At 40.4% G+C, this 21701-nt stretch overlaps 1 protein-coding gene across 3 annotated transcripts in view; it reads left to right on the plus strand.

Moving 5' to 3' along the window:
* The window catches only part of LOC105448816, a 166691-nt gene that overhangs the window by 23893 nt on the left and 121097 nt on the right, over positions 1-21701 (plus strand). The window contains exon 2 of one of the 3 annotated variants that reach the window (XM_011687610.1): positions 5613-5864. In XM_011687610.1, coding sequence (XP_011685912.1) covers positions 5613-5864 — 252 coding nt within the window. Of the gene's footprint in view, positions 1-5416; positions 5865-21701 lie in introns of those variants that run through there. The other 2 variants (XM_011687619.1, XM_011687602.1) reach the window with 2 other exon arrangements.

Genomic DNA, 21701 nt, shown 5'->3' on the forward strand with positions numbered 1-21701 from the left:
GTGGAACGGGGGATGGGGAGCATTGCCCTATATCCCATCCTTTTTTTTTCGATCTCCCGGGTACGCGCGTGGCCACGTTTTTCCGCGCGCTGACCGTACTTATTTGCACGCGTGCGAGTATCTTTTCCGGCACGCGGGATAAGAGAATCTATATAGGTATTCGATTCTTCGCGCGCGCGCGAGCGCACATCGCGACGAGAAAGGTTAATTACATAATGCGAGCGAGTCGCTTCGCGCTGCAATCGCGACCGTTTCAAATGCCAGTGTGCGGACGTGGGATATATTAAATATTTTATTACACTCAGCGGTTTTTCGATCGCCTTGCGACGACGGTAAACGAAGCCCTCTCAAGATAGTGTGGGGAGAGTCTGGTGTACGCAAATTGCTCCGATTGCAATTTATAGCCGCTTGCCGTGCGATTCTATTTTTCTTGTTCCGGTTTCTTTTTCCCCTTCCGTATGTGCATGCTTCTCCCGCTCGAAACGGTCCGCGCCGCCGCGATCGTTTTTCCGTCCCCACGCCGATGAAAATATTTTGACGGTCGGCTCGGTTTGTATCCGTCCATAACATGACGATTGCGATACGCTTTTTGATGCATCGTATATTTATTACGTTATTACGCTGCCGACAGTAACAGTGTTGCATAAGAACTATTAATGATCCCCGGAGTGATTTATTCGCATTGTTCGCTCTGGATCGTGGTGCATTTATTAATCTCGCGTCGCACGATCTCTCACTCATCACCTTTTCATTCTCCCCCGCGCGTCTGTTTCGCTTTGCTTTCTTGCGTGCATGTGTACGAATACAATATGTGTCGCGACTTCTTGCGACACAGCGAGAATATATACACTCAGCATTTTTGTATCATCTAGTCGGCGAGGACACGGCAATGAATGGACTATTGAATATTTATAATACTCATATATATATATATTGTTCCCATTCGTCCGATTACTGGAATTGACTTCGTATTGCTTTTTTCTCGCGCGCATTTATTGCGCATCTATTTATTCGGTTCGGGGAAACGCAAACAAGACGTGAATAAAAGATTTTAAATAAGTTTTACAAAGAAAGACAAAATAAACATGAATTGTCGTTGTACACATCGCTGGTGTACAACGATATAGTTACAAAATTTTTCTTTTTTTTTAGTCGCTTGCAAAGAAGAACAGCAACGTAAAGAAAAAATATACTTTTATTCTTCTACATTAATCATTATAATTAATTATTACACTAAAATTACACTTCAAAATTGATATCACAAAATTTTAATGATTCAAAACATTCAAATTTGTTTTCTATAGAAAAACTTTATTTTTTTAAGGTGTATCATTGTTATAACAAATGAGCGACATTATTTTACTGAGCGATTTTAGAAATTTATTTTTTTTAATATTACGCACATTTTTACTTTCCTCTGTGATGATTCAGTAAATTCTCGTTCAATCAGTATCGTAACATTTTTATTCTCATGTATTTTTATTCCACATACCTTTTTATTATTATATTCAACGGACTTAAAATACTTATTACATGACGCATTCTCTCTCTCCCTCCTTTCCGCCCTCCCTCTTCTTTCTCGTATCCCTCTATCTGTCCGATCCTCGTCGCCTCCTTCCTTCTCATTCCCCCCCCCCTTCACCGGTCGTCGTTCTAGAGTTCCGAGTGTTTCTGTTACAAGAGGAAAACAGACAACGGTCATTATATAAAGCTGCAGAAGTTTCAAGCGTAATGTTACCGTATCCCCTCCCCGGCGGAGAGACGGATAATGCATTATTAAGAAAGATAACAATTATCCCTTTGTGTCGTACGTGCATGTAGCGACGGGAAAGGAATTTCTCGAAACGCTTTTAGAATTACGCACGCATTTTTTTCCCGATGGAAGGGAAGGATTCGCAGATATACATATTACACGCTCCACGTTCTAAGCTTTGCGTTACTCGCGTAATATTAGCGCCAGTCCCGTTCCCAAGGGCAAACACCCAAAATGGCAATTACAGAATTGAGAGAGAGGATGTTCCGTTCGTTGTTAACGCGGTGCGACGTAAACGTCCGGTTCCTCTCTCTCTCTCTCTCTCTCTCTCTCTCTCTCTCTCTCGCGTTCTCTCTTATTTTTAAACAATTCCCATCGACACGTGGTGGCACATTTTACATATCGCGCGCACACGCACGTGACATGCTGCGTCGCGCTTGCTTGTACTTCGCGCTCGCACGCGCGCGCTCACTACGTCTCCAGCATCGAAAAATAATTAACAATGAGCGAATTGGCAGAGCGTCGCGCGATTGCCATGACGCGTCGTCGCGACAGATATTTATTTACATGGAAGTGTTTTTACGCGAAGGAAAGAGCGCGCACGTACGTCGTCCGATATGAATAATGCATGTGTCCGTTGTGCCATTGTGCATCCGTGCGTGGGGAGAAATATTTGGCGACTTTTGATAGGGCATGTAATTGGCACGTTCCGATAAATAATAACGGCAACAGCGGGACTGGAAAATTTAGTACTCGTACGTGCGCGCGTGTGCATGTGTGAGTGTGCACATGCGCATGTGCGTTACGCGCGTGTGTACCTATAACATACGTGCGCGCGTCTCGCGTCAGTGCACTTGTCCGTGTAGATAAAAGAGCGTCGTAGATGCAATCGCGATATCAATGGCGGTAAGTTTCGCGTGCGGTGCAGCGCGCGCGGCGCGGCGGCGGAGAGAAAACGAGATTAACTGCTATAAATACCGTCGTCGCGGCTGATCTCTCTCTCGGCCGCTCGCGGCCGACCATCGGGCCGGAACTCTTGGCCGCGACTGTACTCTTAAAACATTGGAAATAGTTATGGCAGTGGTGCTCAACGGGTTCCACCCGAGTGATACCCGCCGATGCCCGTGCTATCGATTCAATTATGTAATGCGAACGCGATTGATAAACGCGTAAGCGTGACACACGCACGTCGATTTAGCGAAGTAAGCGAACGAGCGAACTTGGCGACAGTTTTTTTTTTTTTACATATATCGAGGCGTATTGTGTACATGCTTTATTCGTTTTCGAGGGTTTCGCGCGCGCGCAACTAACATGACCCAATATCGGATTCACTTAGTCGGCAATTAAAGGGACTTTGTTATTCGAGGCTAGCCTTTCGGAATCATCTTTCTCCGTGAAATCGATACATTGCCCCCGGAATCGCCGTTCTGGCGTTACGTTACAATATAAAACGATATAAATCGCGGATAGCGGAGGAGGGGAGGGGGGAGAAGAGGAATTCCTATCGACCTGGACTAAAAATGTGGGGCATTTTTACATGAATACTCTCCAACATCGATCTTTATGCGCGGAGGTCTCTGTCTCTTTTACGTCCAAATCCGATCCATTTGAAATTTCGTCCGGATAAATAAAGCAAAGGGAGTAATGGACAAGTCTCCGCTGCAAAGCAGCAGACGCCCGTACAGTCCGCGCTACAAAGCGACAAGCATGGATGGATCTCTTCGTGTCTCGTGTGTTTTCCTCCCTTCGCGATCGTGCGTTCGCGATTGAGCCCAATATCGAGCATATATTTCTCAATTACAACCTTACTGGAGGAGAGAGAAGGGGGGGGGGGGGGGCAGCCGATCGTCCTCGCAGCCGCGAAAGTTTCGCGCCGATATCGCGTCCGTTACGTCCGATACGCCGCGATATTCGACATCTGTAACCACTCGATCGGACGCCGGACGCGAAGGAAAAAGGAAAAAAGAAAGCAATAGGAGAAACGACGTTTGTCATTTCGCTCGCGGATCCGCACGAGACGCGGCGATCGGCGACGAGACTGATTGATTTCGGTTATTGGAGCATTCCGTACATAGTTCCGCGACTTTCTGCGCCGGGACGAGTCGCTTCGAGGGAGTGCGGGGCGGCTCGCTTGTCAATAATTACAGAGTGATTTCCGGTGATTGATACATATCAAGCGCCAACAACACGCGCACGCTCGCAAGACGTTCCCTGTTCTCGCTACTCGCTATGCAAGAGTTCTAACGTAATTGGGACTCGACGATACTCGTTGCCTGTCTCGTTAATCACACAGACGTGTTAACGGACGTTGAATCTTATTGTTGTTGGCGAGAAGAAAAGTTGCGGGGGCCGACCTGAAGGACTCGGATTCGCCGCTCACACCGATGAGAGCCAATCCATCGGGAATTATGCGGCGGACTGTACGCGCCGCGTGCACGGTTCGTTTGCTCTTTCGTTTGCGGAATTTTTTTCAGCAGCCGGATAATAAACATTTTTCTCATTGAATAATAAATAGTTTTTCTAGGGCAACGAGGAGGGGAAAACACTTGCGACGTAAAAATCAACGTCACACACACGCACACACCGTTCGAATCTTCGCTTTACGCTTTTTTATCATTTCATTCGCGTCTTTCTCTTCTCAACTATGAAAATGCGAATTAATCGTCGCGTTCCTTCGCCGGGGAGCGAGGGAGTCGTTCTTACCTATCTGTCTCGCATAATAATACACATTCGGACAATTCCCTTCGGCGCGGTGGATAATTAATTTTTCATCCGCGCGTTTGCCATTTAATTATTTACGGCCGCGCATCGCGCGTTTCCCCCTATCGATTCTAATCGCATTGATTTTAATCCGCATTTCCAACGCGAAATCGCGGAAACCGCCTCACTTTTAGCGCGAAGATTTCCCCCCGTTCGACGAAACGCGCGCGTTCGAGTTTTATCTCGCGTTACGTATATTTGCGTATACGTGCCTGCGTGCGTGCGTGCGAATGTCGCGCGAGTGTGCACGTGTTTCGTGCTCCGCGTGGTACACGCTGCAAATACCCTCTAGGGAGCTGTACCCTCGCCTTTCCGCGGCCCCATCTCCCGCCACCACGAATCTCTCCCGGATGGTTGTGCGTATTCGAGGGGGATGGTATTTTAAAAGCCGACTTTCTCGAACGAGCTCTTACCGGTTCGAATAAAAAGAAAAAGGAATGAAAATATACGTGTTTTCATCGAGTATTCCTGAAAATTAATCTGCAACCGAATTTTCGATGCTCTTTGTTGCGCTGATTTGCCACCATATATATGTATATATATATATGCCCGCCTGTTTATCATCCGATTAATATTGCAGCATAATACATTCTAATATTCAAACGCATTTCTCATTAAATATTAATATATGTTAATTATAATATTAATAACGGTACGAGAATAACTATTAAATGGCATATATCACGAGCGTGTTATTAGAAGCGACGTTACGGGAAATTATACATATAGAGGAAATGTATTTTCTTTGAGTGTTATGTACAGATACATTTATATGCACGCCGATATAGTGTATTCCTATATAATTTATTTTTTTTGTAACAATATAAAAGACAAGTTTATCCTTGTAATAACAATCAAAAATTTAATAAAATTAGGCCAAGCTAACGAGCAAATTAATGAAGATGACATGCGTCTTTTAATATAGAATACATTTGCGTATGTGTCCGTCTTAAATTTTCTGTATTAAAAGATTAATAAACGCTAATTTTATTAAATTTTTTTATTGTTATTTTTTTTATCAAACGTCATAATCTTCGCAGCGTCAGACAATGATTCGAACTACGAGTTGATGAATTCTCTTTTCTATACTCTTTTTCAGTTACTGGGCGGTGCTTGCTTCAGCCACGGCCCTTACACATTTTACAAGGCAGTGAGGATAAGTAACGGTCGCGTTCTTCGTCTCGGTAGTTTCTTCCTGACGAAATTATGGAGCGATACCGATATCGTCAGCATCGGTGAACTTCAGCTACTGTGGATGGACAGCCGTGGACCGAATCAGCCTCTGGCGTCCTTGCGGCTCTATTTCCTACCTGAAAACACGCCGGACGGAAGAAAGGACACGCACGGAGAGGTATGTTTTTCTCAAGGAAATATCTAAATGAGCATTTCGGAGCGGAAACTTGAATTTCGACAAAAGAAATTTTGGTCTAACGAAATGCGGGCGCACGATCGATTCTCACTTTTGTATACACGGAAAGAACAATTTTGCTGAATCCAGATCTGAAAATAATTTTTGTTCAATAATCAAAATTATTTTGTGCGAAAGTCAAAATGATTGCTAGAATATCAAATCGTTTTACAGCAATACTTATCAGTTTTAACATTCCAACAAATTATTTTGATGATTCAATAAAAAATTATTTTCAGATCTGTTTTTAGCAAAATTTTTAGGTCTTTCAACAAAATCGTTCTTTCCGTGTAGCTTTTCTCCGAAAGTAGTCTCATATTTTTTTAACAAACGCACTCCTCTTTCATGAATATTTTGCACAGTTTTATAATACATAATTTTATTCTCTAAAAAATACGTCCCGCGAAACGGTTTGGAGATATAAGTTTTTGCATTTGAATAAGGGCTCGTTAAAGTCGCTTCATCGACGTTTCACCGCTGCATGTTGACACACGTAAGCACTTCGCGGCTGCTGCGATAATTTCTGCTTTACCGACCCGTCGATAATAATACCTCTCGCGGCGTGATACTCTGGCCTTATCATTTTTCCATGTCTCGTGTTATTTCGTCTCACAGTGCCGCATTTCGATGCATATAACTCTATGGAAATTTTATAGCGGCGAACAGCCGCTCGCCATTTCGCCAGTCGAATACATCGACTTCTTTACCTCATTGAGAGTATACCCGAGTTATTTGTATACGCGCGTGTATATAACTCCAAGTTATTTATCTTTGTTCTACAATATAAATTCAAATATTCTCTCATATCTGCCGTGTATGCACACTGCTGTTACATCGCTATACACATGTCATTAATTCAGGCCGACTGCATCGTTAATGCAATCGAAATAATCATGTAATCGCAACGTCGCGCGCATCAGTGGTAACTATTTTCGCGCGCGCGCGCGAGATCGAATCGAACGATTACGCGAATCACGAAAGAGGCATTATTCAAATATGCGGAAACACGTTGAGCGCGGAGCGCCTCGCCTCCCCGGGGGCAAATAAGTGAGCGGAAAGGCCAGGCAAACGAAACTTGTGAAATATTGGCATGGGTCTTAGAGCCACTTCGAAGACCTGAAAGGATACGACCGTTCGACTAACCCCTCGCCCTGTGACTGTTAGGGTGGGCTTTTTAGGGTCGTCACGCTCTACGCCCTGTTGTTTCCATTGAGACATCGTCAATTAAGAGCACCCCTTCGCTCGTCATTTTCACTGTTTGCAGGGCCGATTATTTCGGAAGGGACCGCGGGGGCCAAAAGCTCGACTGTAATCAGTATCCGCCCCTCGGAAATGCCGTCTTTGATCCTCTCCACTTTTGTTTATTGACTATGTACACGTGCAAGATAAATTTTTGTCTCTTAGCGGCGACGTTGTTTATCAAATTTAGCATTTTCGTATTTTCCTCCTCGTTTGAAACTGTGTGGAACGAAATCTCTCCCTCCCTTAGAATGGAATCGATCGATACCGCGTTTAGTGTACGCGACGAGGGGACAGGTCGATTTATAAGTGAAGAGAAATGTTGTTTCTCTCATTCGTATAGCGTATGGGAGGAAAAAAAATGCTAAGGCGGGAAAGAGCTTATAGCGAGAGAGAAGGGTGCGCGAACTGTTCTTTGATGGGAATAATATTATGGACGCCGGTAGCGTAACATCTCCCTTCTCGTCGCATCGCGCCGCGTCGTCATTGCATCGAGTTTGCGTGCGAGTTCAGAAATTGTTCGTAATGGCCACTTTCTTAAAAAACAACAGGGTAGAATATAATCCACAGAGTAGAGAGCGAGAGAGGGAATGGGAGAGTGGAAGAGACAACGAACTAGAGATAGAAACCTGTAATTGTGGCTGCTACTTTTGACCCCTTTGTTCTTCGTAATTGCTCCAGAAAGGAACTGAACATTTTCTCGCCGATAATTATGTATGAACAACGCGATAGAAAGCATTATCTTAAGTCGGCGCCATTGTATCGGTCCTTTCCTTGCCTCATTCCCAAAGTGACATTATTACAAATTTGCTTATCTTTTTTAATTTTTACATATATATTTACATATTTACACACGGAAAGAACGATTTTGCTGGAAGGTCAAAATTGGATCTGAAAATAATTTTGTTAGAAAGTCAAACTGATTTGCTAAAATATCAAAATATTTTACAGCAATGTTTATCATTTTTAAGTTTCCAACAAAATTATTTTGATTTCCGTGCAACAAAATTATTTTCAGATCCAATTTTGACCTTCCAGCAAAATTGTTTTTTCCGTGTGTGTATATATATATATTTTTTTTTTACATATATTATTTTACATATATATCTATATATGTGTGTATTGAAAAATCAAACTGATTTGCTAAAATGTCAAAATATTTAACAGCAATGCTTATTAATATTTGACCAAGGTCAAAATTAGATCTGAAAATAATTTTGTTGCACGGAAATCAAAATAATTTTGTTGGAAACTTAAAAATGATAAGCATTGCTGTAAAATATTTTGATATTTTAGCAAATCAGTTTGACTTTCCAATACATATATATGTATATAAAAATTATGAAAGTTAAACAATTGACAAAAATATATATGTATGTACAAATCCGTTTTTTGCAAGCAATTCAAAAATGACAATTTTTTAATTATGTATTAGGATAGACCGTGGAATATTACAAACAATTAAAAACGGAAAACGCCAACACGGTCAAAGCGGATATTGGTGTTCCATAATATTCTAAAATATGAATCTTACAATTTTGGTTAAAATAAACCAATTTTGTATTTAAGTTGTTATTGTAGCAATTAAAAAATTGTCATTAATTGCTTGTAAAAAAAAGAACAGAAACATAAAGAAAAACAAAAGAAAAAACATATTTTTACTCTTATCTTAATAAAGTAGTTATTACAGCAAAGTTGCATTTTAAAATTAACATTCCAAAATTTTAATTATTTAATACATTCAAACTTATTTTTTGGAAAATCTGATTTTTTTTAACGTTGTGTGTAGCAAATGAGCGATATAGATACATATGTATGTACATACGTACGTATGTATATATGCCTAGTTTGCCTTTTCATTCTCTCTTGTGCGCGCGCGTGTTATCGCGAATCGACCATGTCGTATGTAATTGACGTGATTGATGAGCTCGACTGGGACGGGGGACTTTGCTTCATCTTGACTATCGAGGCAAAATATTTGTCCAACAGCTGCTGGCAATCCGGTTTTCGGTTACTTTACAGCCAGAGAAAGAATTTTCACATGAAATTCTCCCGGTATATTGCCGTTTGTAACGATCGAGGAGGACTATTTCTCGAGGAACAAACAAAATGTCAAACTGTAATGAAATTTTCAAAATTGGAAGATACAATAATAACTCATTATACTTTAAACGAGATAAATCAATTGTACTAATTGAATATTTTGTGCGCATGTGTATATAATAATAATAATAATAATAATAATAATAATAATAATAATAATAATAATAATAATAATAATTTATATTAATACACGCTATTTTAAATAATATAATCATTTTCTTCTCTTTTAATATTGATGTACATTTACAAAAATAAAATTTTCATTTCCATTACCATATTATATAGAAAAACAAAAAGTATTCTACTAATTGAATGACCTTATTTAATTTTATGTGCTTATTTAATGATTCTCTAATAATATTTCCTTTATTATTTGGTTTAATTATACCTTTTTAATTTCTAAAATTTATAATGCCGAGATGATTCGAATAAATTGTGTAACTGTAATAAATTTGTACTAATAAATACTAATCTCAAACGAAGAGGAATGTTAGTGCAGGTGCAATATTCGCACGATACAGTTGATTATTGGAACGGAACCTGTGCGGTTGCATTAGCCAATAATTATACCTACGTATTATCGCAATCGACATTCGCGTTGCAATAATACTTTTATATTATTCCATCGGTTCGGTTCTAATTAAAATTTCATCGAGATTGTTTACTCCGCAATTCAAAGTTGATTACATTGCATTCTCTATTTTTACTCTGCGATGCTGCCAATCGAAAGTTGGCGCAAATTCAACGAGAATCCGTTTCGCGAAACTTGCTATTCGAGTAACCGCTATTAGTTTGCGTGAAGTCATGAGAAATTCCAACTACGGTTAACATTTATTTATAACATTTACTAATCCACGAATATATATGAATCCGAATCCAGGGAATATTGAAAAGATTAACCAATTTCTCTCTCTCTCTCTCTCTCTCTCTCTCTCTCTCTCTCTCTTTCACATAAATGTTTATTCGTTAATCCAATATTTCAGCAATAAATTTGATGAAAAGTGATATTTACGTTAATTATTTTATTACGTTATTAATCTACTTCGGTATTATACCTAACGTAACAAATTATTCCCATTATATGAAAAAAGCTGTCGAAAGGATAGTTAATTGATTTTAAAGTATCTAGAATACCGCGCGATAAGGAGGATTTTATTAAATTCTACAAGAAAGCGAAATATTTAATTAAATTTGCCCGAAATGAAAATGTAACTTTATTATCTCTCGCCGAATTGCCGCCCGTGTTTGTTTTACAAACATATTTCGCTGTGATGAAAAATTTCTTCGCCTATACCAGTTTAGCCAATTTTAGAGACGGCGAGAGACGTTTTTAACTCTCTGTCTAAGTAATGCAGAATAAGCTAATTAATTATTCGAGCGTGATTACGTGCAGCAGGTACACTCTCCGGTCCGCGTGGAATGCGACGGACTTGTTTACGTGTGTTCTCAGCACACCGACGCGCGCGCGCGCACGCCCGGCGTACACCGTATACACGTCCGCGTGCGCGTGCGCTCGTCCACCCGCCCGCCCGTCCGGCTTTTATCAGATGCAGCAACGATTTTACTTTCCTACCAACGAAAAAAAGATAGCGCGCGCGCGCGTCCCGCCTCGTTACTTTGTAATAGTTCAAAGAACACCGCGCGCGTCCGCCCGCCCGCCCCGCTCCTCTCCCGTAATTTTCGTAATTTTAATTCGCCCTGCGCACAGGCGAAAGTATGCATTTTTTATCCGGCGTGCAAAATTTTAATTAAAATTCTCGTTCTTTCCTCCGCCCGATTTCGTTCGATAAAGCAATTACGCGTGTCATTATCTTCCGCTGTACGTATACGTACGTACAAATAGGCACGCGCAGAAGAGAAAAGTTCAATTCCCCCACGGAGTATAGATCCCGGAGAGATAAGATAATTTTTCGCTCCGAATCTCGAGTTTATGCCGAGCGCGAGGCACTTCAATTAACGCGCTATTTTTTTTTCGGAGCTCTCTTCTTCGATCCCTCTCCGTCCTCGCCTCCGCTACTTCATCGATTCGAATTTACGACGTGTCTATACGACGTATCGCGCTACGAGCGATGGTACTTAATACTTATCGCTCTGTTCTTTCTCCCCCTCCTCTTTTGCGCGCACACGAGTGCGCGAGCGCAAACTCGTCACGTTAGAATAATTCGATGTTCTAAATAAAACTCATGGAATTCGCGTGCACCGTGCGGTTGTTGTTCGGCCCGCTGGAGGACGGAGGAGAATCCACGACGGGTGAATGTACCCTTAAGCCCGTCACACAACGAGAGATCGCACCGATTAAGACCCAGACCACCAGCTCGGACGCGAATTCGCTTTGACGAATGTCGAAAATTTTTCAAGCCGCGATCGTGTGTCGTCGTTATGCCGTGTTCTCTCTTCGCCTGTAATTTGCAAAATCCGCAATATTGAATTTCTACTACTTGAATGTGGAGAGCTCTGCAAAAAACGTATTAAATTCCTCTTCCTAAAATACACATGCAAATATATGTATATGTATATATTTATATTATATGTACATACATATATATTGAAATATAATTATTCTATGCGCCGTACATTAAATCCACTCAAATGGAATAGCTAGAATTAATAGAATCATCGAATATTTCATGGCGATTCAATTAAATGGTAAAATGTACTTTATGTATGTACATTATATGCATTAAATTGCAATCCATGAAATTATATTACATTTATATACACATTGCGCTTCTATGATTTCAATCTCGTAAAAATTTCGTTTTTCGAGATTTCATTTCACGCGCGCAAAAACAAGCATGTAAAAACAAGTTTTCACGGAGATATGTTGTTGCTTTCTGCATTACAAATAGAAAAGTAATTACATTAAGGCACAAGGCATACACAATCTAAAACTCTCTACATTAAATTGCAACCTAAAATTAAACTGCGAGGAGGGGGACAACACTTACAATGATTATTTTTTTCCATTACCTGTCAATTAAAAAATCAGATAGCCTCGCGTATCGAGCTCGCGTTTCTCGCGCAGTAAAAACAAATGGAAATAGAATCCGATATCTAATTTCATATTCCATTGAGATAATTTAGTTTCCTGAATGCACGGCGGAAAACGCAAGTACGCGGAGATATTAAATACGATGTACGGGGAATAAGTCAACATTATATAACGCTCCTCCTTGCGACATTATCATTAGCCAAGCTCTTCTCATTAACGACAACAATGTCGACGTAGTTACCAGTATTATCATTATTATTGTCACAACTTTCCTCATTAACGAGAAAATTGAAATACTTCGCTTATGTATAGCGGCGTAATATTATGGAGAAAAAACGGGTCTCTCGAAGAACGACTTAATAATACAAACGATTACTCATTTTTAAAGAAAGGAAGCTCCGATGTGAGGAAAACGTTAACTATCGACACTTTGATGCGAATCAAAAGCAGCTGGCAAATTAAACGAAATTATAAAGAATTTAATATACACGTTCTACGCAGAGAGACAATTTTTGTGTGTATAGGTACGCGTGTCGAAAATCAGTCTGTTCCGATATTTCGATATTTCGTTAACTCGAAATATGATTCTGATGACGACATTACGAAAAATTGATTCGAAACCCTTAATCGAGCGCGTCCTATTGAACGATTTGTCTGGTGAATTTAATCAATCGATCAATTCAAGAACCATGTTGTGTTTGCATCGGGAAAGCACAATAGAGTAGCGCACATCGATGGAAGGTCAATGAACGCGTAATTTCATCAGCCAGCCACCGTTGTGTTACAACAAGGCAATTAATATATTCATCGAGTCGATTTGATGAATTAGCAAAGCAACGAGTGGCCGATCGTTGCGAAGTTTCGGATTTGGACGACACGCTCGGACATGTCGGTCATCGATTTTCGACCGCCGCCGTACACAACAATATCTCTCCCATTCTAATCACTTGCGTAGTCACTCTCCGAGAGAGTAGCCTTTTCCACGTGGTCTTCGTTATACGTAACATAAATCTATTTTAGCGAGAAATTGGAGGCACGTTATACTTTTCGTATAACGTTCTTTCCGAGGAGTCAATCATTACTAAAAAGAAATGTACAGTGATTGCCGATTATGGCAACATAACACGCTTTATATAGCTACGAGTAGTATTGCTATTATATTGTTTTCGTATTGTCAGTAATATTGCCATCTATTACCTCACGTACATACTGTCACCTATTGTACAATATTATCAAGTATTGCTAGGTATTGCTCGAGGTATTGCTACGTATCGATAGTGTATTGCTATAGCAATATTGCCGCAATATATTCCTAAAAAAATGTACACCGATTCCCACAGTAGACCCCTCGGTTCTTTCCTCCCCTCAAGCTGAATAATTTTTTCATTGTTACTCGAAATGTTAATTTTGATTTGTGCTATCCTACGATTTTCCATCGGTTTCATTCGTTATTTGCGCCCTCGATAACATGGATAAATCCCTCAAGATAATAAAATAAAGCACAGTTCGCCGCTTTTCTCTGGCGACCGGTATTTGGCGGGTATTAGGCATTCGAGTGGATTTATGCGAATGCAGTTCGGCGTGTGCGCTTTGCTATGATACAGTACAGTGGCGCGCGCGCGGTGGTGGTGGTATTGGTGCGTTGCCGTTGCAACGTGGTTGGCATGGTTGGGTAGAGTGGGCGACCGTGGGCATGGAAACTGGGGTGGGGGCGGGGAGGGGAAGGGAAACGAGGACAGGGGGATAGGCCACGGGGGTGTCGAAGAGAACCTATAGAAACGGGGTAGGGGAGCAGGGGTAGAGAGTCCAAGCCACTGTACTCCCGGGGTAACCTGCAGGGTGAGAGAGAGCGAGCGCGAGAGAACCGCGAGGGAGAGGTAGTGTTATTGGTTTTTGTTGCGCATGCCTACTGCCGGCGCCAATCTGGCGAATTATTAGCCAAGTTTAACCGGCCGGAGGTGAGATAGATTATGACAGGAGCCGGCAATTTAATACCTTCCTCCCACTGCGCAAACCTCGAATCTCGAATCCAAAGGAGGAAGGCGGGGGGAGGGAGGGGGGAGGGGGAGGGGGAGGGAAGGAAAGAATCATTCGATAAGTTCTCGATGTGATGGGAATGGGCGAAAATTCCACTTGTGCCCCACCGTGCTCTTTCCAGGATACTTCCTTCCTGTTACGAGTCGCGAAACTTTATAGAGTCTCCCAACAGATCTCTCGCAATAATTTCGCAAACTTTACGTTAATAATTACATTTAAATATAAAAACTGTTTTTATAATATTTATAATATTATAACATTAAAACACGTAAAAAATATATATATATTTAATTTAATTTATAAGCAAGACAATTATTTACGTTTTATCAGTATTCCCGGGTAAACTCATCGAGCTTAATTTACACGTCATTACGAGCGCTAATGCAGAATCACGAAAGTTTATCTCGAATGCGGTATTTTGTGTAACAGATTTATGAGAGACGACTGTGGAGTAATAATAATAATAATAATAATAATAATAATAATAATAATAATAATAATAACAGGCACATGTAACGCGCAAAAGAAACAATAAGTAGGATTTTAATTTATTAAAAAAAAAGAGCTCGGAATCTTTCAAAATTGAAGATTCATCCGTGCTATCTCGTGAGGCAGCGGCGATATCAATGACGATGATGATACGGAGGAAAGCGTCGGCCCTTCCAGCAACGTTAACCTTTAAATTGCTGCAAGGTAGCATCCGAACGATCCAGACGAGGAACGTCTTGACGATACGCGTGTATGTGTGTGCGCGCGCGTACACAAGAGCTGGTGGCTGTGTGTGTGTGTGTGTGCGCGCGCGCGCTTGTGTGTTGTGTGTGTGTTTCCTCGTGTGCACGTATACACGTCTTAGTTAGCCACTTTCACGGTGTGCATTTGATACCTGCAGCGGTTCTTTAAGGCGCATTCACAAGCACATCTCGAGCACATTTTGCCTTGCTTACGATCAACGGGATGAGATCCTCCTGGAATTGTCGGGGCTTGCTCCACTAACAGTATATCCGCTCACGTTTAATACGCAGTATATGTATGTTTCCCGCGTACACACGGAAACGGTGGGCGGAGTGGAACGCATTTTGTACGCCCCGGTAGGCCTTTTAAATTTTACCTCTCTTGTAATGGTGTACCTTTCCTTTATTCTTTCCTGCATTCTTCGGGATAAGGATCGGAGAATAGTCTTTCGATCGAATAGCTTTTTTTTCAATTTGGAAATCAGTTTGCACAATATTGTGTTGTCTCTTCGCCGTATCGTGGCGACGACGAGTCCACATATGCGGCTTCTCACAACTCATCGGTAAACATTCTTCCTAATCATTAATAACGTACGAGTTTGATTCATAGATATACGATTAAATGGCAGGTGGACATGTATTTTGATGCAATAGCGATCAGTAATTTTCGCAAGATGGACTAAAGTTTATGCCCGGTGTACATTCTACCGAGGAGAGGAGGGGGGGGGGCGAGAGAGGGGTCGAAGGAACGTGGCGTTTCCTCGAAACGTAACGTAACTCCATCGAAGTTTGCGCGTAACATTACGCTAATAGCTTTATTACGTTGCCGCACCGCGAGCGACTTGCTCGCCCCCTCCCCCCCCTCTCCTCCAAACTGTTTCCATCATTTTCAAGATTGTCTGATCGGCTAATTCCAACGAGATGCGATAACCGAGATGGATACGTCAGCATATTCCGACGTGTATAGTCAATTATGATTCCTTGATCGATCGGCACGATTTTGCGGATGCCCGTACACGTTACGTAATGCTCTTTCGCTTATGACATCTCATTAAAATTCACAGCTATAATAATTAGAAATCGTATTTATATAATGATCAGTTTTATACGTTTTATGATATTTTTTCTTTTTTTTTTTTAATGGAGACCAGAGGCCTGTAATTTCGCTTTATGCGTTTCCTCGTGTTTTTTTTTTTTTTACCCAGAGTTGGAAATTAAAGTTACTTTGTTTACCATTTCTCGACGATAACGAAAAAGTGAGATGAATTGATTTATATATGTATAGCCGCTGACATTTCGCATGCGCGACGAATTCATTTGTATTTATATATTTAGCTTCTAATTTTATTAATGTTTGAATTATTTTGCTTGATGTCGGCACAAAAAAAAATAAAGTTTAACGTTGCGAAAAAAAGATGTGTGAGATGTGTACGCGCGCGCGTGTGTGTGTATGTGTGTGGGTCGATGAATGAAAATGATTTTTGTGTGCAACACGAGATGGCATTCTCGCATAGATACGCACTCGCGGCTCAATGCATATCGCACACGGGCGTGGTATAATAATTATTATACTAATATCATTAGCGCGGTGTGCTTGTTTAAAATTCGAATTTACAGCTCCCCGTGCGGCCCCGTGCGATCGATGCAGCATTAAATTACCCCCCCCCCCCCCCTCCTCCCTCTCTCCCCGGAGTCGGGGGCTAAAATTCCGCGCCGAACGAGTCTCTCGCGGAGGAGTGCTTTGGCTCCGTAATAAAGTCCGGCGTTGTTACAAAACATTAAGCTCGCCGTTGCTCCGCCAAATTGTTGCGCGCGCGCGTCTTTTTCTCTCGTAATTTCCAGCGTTTCGAGTCAGCCAGACTGACAAACGGAAGAGGCGAAAACCGCCCGGTTCTTAACGCCCGTTACGTCTGTTACCAAACCGAGAGTTGACTAAGCGGGCTTATCGATCGACGCATAATCGAAGCATGATTCGATATTAGGACGGCGGGGGTGGGGTGAGGGAGAAAGGGGGGGAAGGGGTGGGGAGATACGGCGGCGTAGGGACAGCACACGAAAGAGGCAATGTAATTTTACACGCCACTGTACATTCCGCGTGTACAGCTCGCGCACAGTCCTTTGACGAGACTGGATAATTCTGATACATAGTCGCGCTCGCACACTTGTTTGTATTGCATGCTTTGACCAACTCGTAACAACTGTACGGATTCTCTCCCTTTACAAGAATGTGGCAGGCAGAGCCGGCTTAAGATATTTTTGGCCCAGGGGCTAATATTAAACCGGGTCCCTCTTTATTATTAAATAATAACAGTGATTTAAATATACATACATATTTTGCATTTGCTATTTAAAAAAACGCGATTGTTCGTATGACTTTTGTCGTTTCTGCTTAAAAGATACAAGACAGTTTGGAATACTGAAAAATAAATACATAAAAATAATTCACATTTTATTGAAATTACAGTGGTACTTCAAACTTTTTTTTTTTTAATTTATTGTACGCAAAGTCATTGATTAAATCATTAAAATCAAGATTTCTCAGCAGTTTGCTTTCTATTACTAATAATAAATAACGCCAAATGACGATAGTCTAATATCAATCATTGTGAATCGATATTTATTTTTTATTATTCAAATTGACAATGTTAAGCTTATAAAGGGCCCCTTAGAAAGATGGGGCCCGGAGATACAGCCTTCTTAGCCCCCCCCTCTGCCCTAAATCGGCACTGGTAACAAATATTTCTCCTTATACTGTCCTATACTTCTCTCTCTCCCCTTCTCGTCCTCTCTTTCGTTTTTTCTTTGCCAACTTTTTCATCTTTCTTAACTTTTTCTATTTATCCTAAATAAATTTGGAAGAAAAGCTGAGCTTTCTAGCTTTCTTTCCCATCTGTATTTTATATATGTAAATCTAGACATATGTATTTATATATGTAAATACGTGTATGTGCACATATATATGATTATATACGCATACATTTGCAAAAGAAATTTACTGAATAGGAAATTCTTGAATTAAATCGTCTTCAAGTTTCGTAAAAGTCGTAACTTTCGTCACTTTAACGAGGGATAAAGATAAAGTTCGCCCCGTTCGAAAAGAATTTATGACATTTTCGTAATCAAAGAGAACAGTTACATTTTTCCTTTTTTAAGATAATAGCGCTTTATCGAAAAACGTTATGTTTACACACTTTCTTTCTTGATAAAATCAAATAACTATAAACATGGATAATTTTTAATACAAGTAATTTTAAATTTTACAGTATGAGTAATTTTTAATTAAAATTAATGAGTATTTTTAATGAAAAATGTATTAATTTAATATATTATTTAATAAATCAAAAACAAAACACAGTGTATAAAATAAATGCACTTTTGATGAATAAATGAAAAATATATTATTTAATATAAAAAAACACAGTGTACCTAACATACAAATAAAACAAACACACAGTGTACCTATTAAAACAAACGCACTTTTTGTTCCTTTTGTACCTCAAATTGTTTGAAGAACGTTATTAAACGGTACGTAATATCGTAATCTAGTGCTTCTCGCACGTATTTACATGCGGTAAATTAATTTCGTTATTTATCGCTCGCGCAGATTACGTACACTCGTGCCCCAATTGTGACAAACGCATAAACACTCGAAACGCTAGCGCGTCTTTTCCTTTTTTTTCTTAATCGTTTTCAACCGCGTTACAAAATATATACGCCGATTCCCGTAATCCTCGGACCTGGCGGCGCGGCGCGGCGCGACGGCGGATCGACCGCCGCAACATTTTCGCGGTTGCAATTTTTCTCGCGCGCGCGCGCGGAGATTTTATTTAAAGCCCTCCGCAGGTCGTAGGAGTACCGCTTATTTTCGTTTTCCCGGTATTTTTAAAGCCGATGCTCTCGCCTTCACGGCGAAATGATTACTTGTAGCGCGACGGTATGGGCGGAGTGATAACAAATTCCGAAAGTCTATGCCAACATCGGTGTGTCGCCGGTTTACTCTGCGTATTATCGGCGGCGGAGTTACACGCTCACACTATTACATTTTAACGTAATACACATGCGTTATACACGTACACACTATACTCGTTCGTGAAGATCGTTACCTTGCGCTCGCCGAAGAAACGCGGCGCGGCGTCTTTCCTCCGTCTTTATCTTTTTACTTTCTTCCCCCCCCCCCCTCAAAAGTATTACTCGCCGTTACATCTATTATTTCGAGATAACGTCTAATCGGCTGTAAGAACCGTCGCGCTAAAATCACGTATAGTTTTTCCGACGTTTTACGAATACATTTCCCGAAGCGTTTTATTTTTAACGTTGTACTTGGGCGCGCGAATCCGACCGCATTTTTTTCCCCTCCTTTGAAGTTGATTGCAATCTCGCGATAAATTGTTTTCTTTTTTTTTTTTTTACTCATTGCTTTTAACGTCGCGTATTTGAAGCGTGGGCGGAATATTCAGTCACCGGATATATACTATCCCCGGCGAAATGGAGCAATTGGATCTGTATTATTTTATATCGCCGAGTGTCCCGCCCGGGTGTGGCCTCATTTTCGTATTGAACCATTTGAAACGAGCCCGAACACGCAAACGTGTTTCGAGCTTTGCTTCCCGATAATCATCCGCCGAATGGAAAGCATGTACCGCGCCGTTTGCGCGTATCAGCTTACTGCCCATTTATTTTCTATCAATCCTTACCGAAAAATGTTAACAAACGTCGAGAAATTAACAAATATAAACCGATTATTTAACGGTGCCTGAGCAATGAAAACTTTTGAACAATAATTGATTTTACGCCGCGCCGATTTTATCACATGTGTTTCTCCCATAAATCGGGGATTTTTGCGCGCGTCGCTTCCAATCGAAATATGAGATCTTCTGTAAACCTGATGAAATAACTTTTAGCGAAATTACTATAACGTTTTTACCATACATGCGTTTTTGTAATAAGGTAAATTAATTAATATTGGAATTATATGTCTGACTCGCTGCGTACATATTATTTTATTTAATATTTATTTTAATATCTTTGAAATAGCGACCATGTGTATAAAGTCATATTAGAGAGAAGAAATTTTTATAAACTCAATATTTATAAAATCGTTATTTCTCCGGCACTTTTATTCACTCAAGGATAAACATTTCCATTTCATTTTTGTTGTTGAGACTGAATCGCTGCGTCCTAGAAAGTCTCAATTCAATTTTCCAATCGTGATATATCTGTATATCTATATATCTGTATGTCTGTCTGTACGCGCGCGCGCGCGCGCGCGTGTGTGTGTGTGTGTGTGTGTGTGTATACACGACTTTTATATCCTTTCCTTTGAATTTCGTTTTATTGAAAGATTGCATTTATTTTTCTAGTACAACCCATCATTGAGCAGAATGATCAATTGAATGTCGATATATATGTATACATCTAAATATTAACTCCAAAATAGAAACGTTCGCTTGTAAAAGAAATCTTTAATAACAATAAGCATAAATACGTGAAATTAAACACGCAACATAAAATTGCGGACAACTAATTGCGAAATATAATGAAAGAATTCTTTTCGTTTACACGGCAATAAACCTATTTTATTGCCGTAAGAGTTATTATTATTGTGTCGCAATTAACAATAGGAGGGCCACGCTCTATCGTTCTATAAGTGAAGATAAAATCACAGTTTACGCCTATGCGCCTTGCCCTGTCGTCCATTAAAAGTCGTCGGCCCTTGTCTCCCTCTGTGAGGAGCACAAAAACCAGAAAACGTAAAAGGCATGGCACTCGTTCGGAACCAGTTCACGCTCCGGGGGGAAGAGCTGCGCGCAGTGCAGAGCGAAATAGATTGTTAACGAATAAGGCGCGGGGGGACGGAGGGGGGAGGGGGAACTTGACAATAAGATTAACACGCGGGGAAATAATCACGTTCTTCATTAATGATGCGCGTACGGGGGACGCCGATAATAAATTATCGAGCGATCCCACCGTGCGCGGTATTTGTCTTTTAATTTCATAAAAACATGGGAAATGTCATGAGGCATTGTATGTCAAAACTAATGATAATTCCCGCAATAATAACAACGTAGCAACCATTTTTTAAAATAATAATTATACGTATTAAAAGCTTCTGAAGAGAACACAGATATATTACGTTAAAAGGCAAAAATATGGGATATCCGCAATTATGAAAAAAAAATTTACGAAATCGCGAAAACTGTAATGCGAATAAACGAACAACAGAGGCACGAAATGTTTTCGTTATACTTTTATTATTGGGAATAATATTTCATTTTTTGTTTTGTTATTTCCTTATTACAATTTATTTCACAATTACACGCAACGTTCGTGCATTTGTGCGGCAGAAATTTGATATTCTGTTACACTTCTTGAAGTTAAGCCGCGATCCAGCCCTCATCCGACGAGTTTTCAATAGAGCATTCTTCGGTTATACCGCTTGTTTTCTTCGCCTTCGACCTGGGAGATCGATATACATATATGTACGTACATATATACGCGGCGGGTATTCAACGAATTGGAGTATTATGGCAAGCTTTTCTGCATGCTTCACTCGCGTACATTTCCAAGTATTTCCAGGATGAAAATATTCATAAATATTTATGAATTTAAATTTAACATAATATATTAATGAGATAAAATTATTAAATTATTATTTAATATCGCACACGATTGCGTATC

Source organism: Wasmannia auropunctata, unplaced genomic scaffold (genome assembly GCF_000956235.1).
Source record: "Wasmannia auropunctata unplaced genomic scaffold, wasmannia.A_1.0 LD336111.1, whole genome shotgun sequence".
In the NCBI taxonomy this organism is placed as follows: Eukaryota; Metazoa; Arthropoda; class Insecta; order Hymenoptera; family Formicidae; genus Wasmannia; species Wasmannia auropunctata.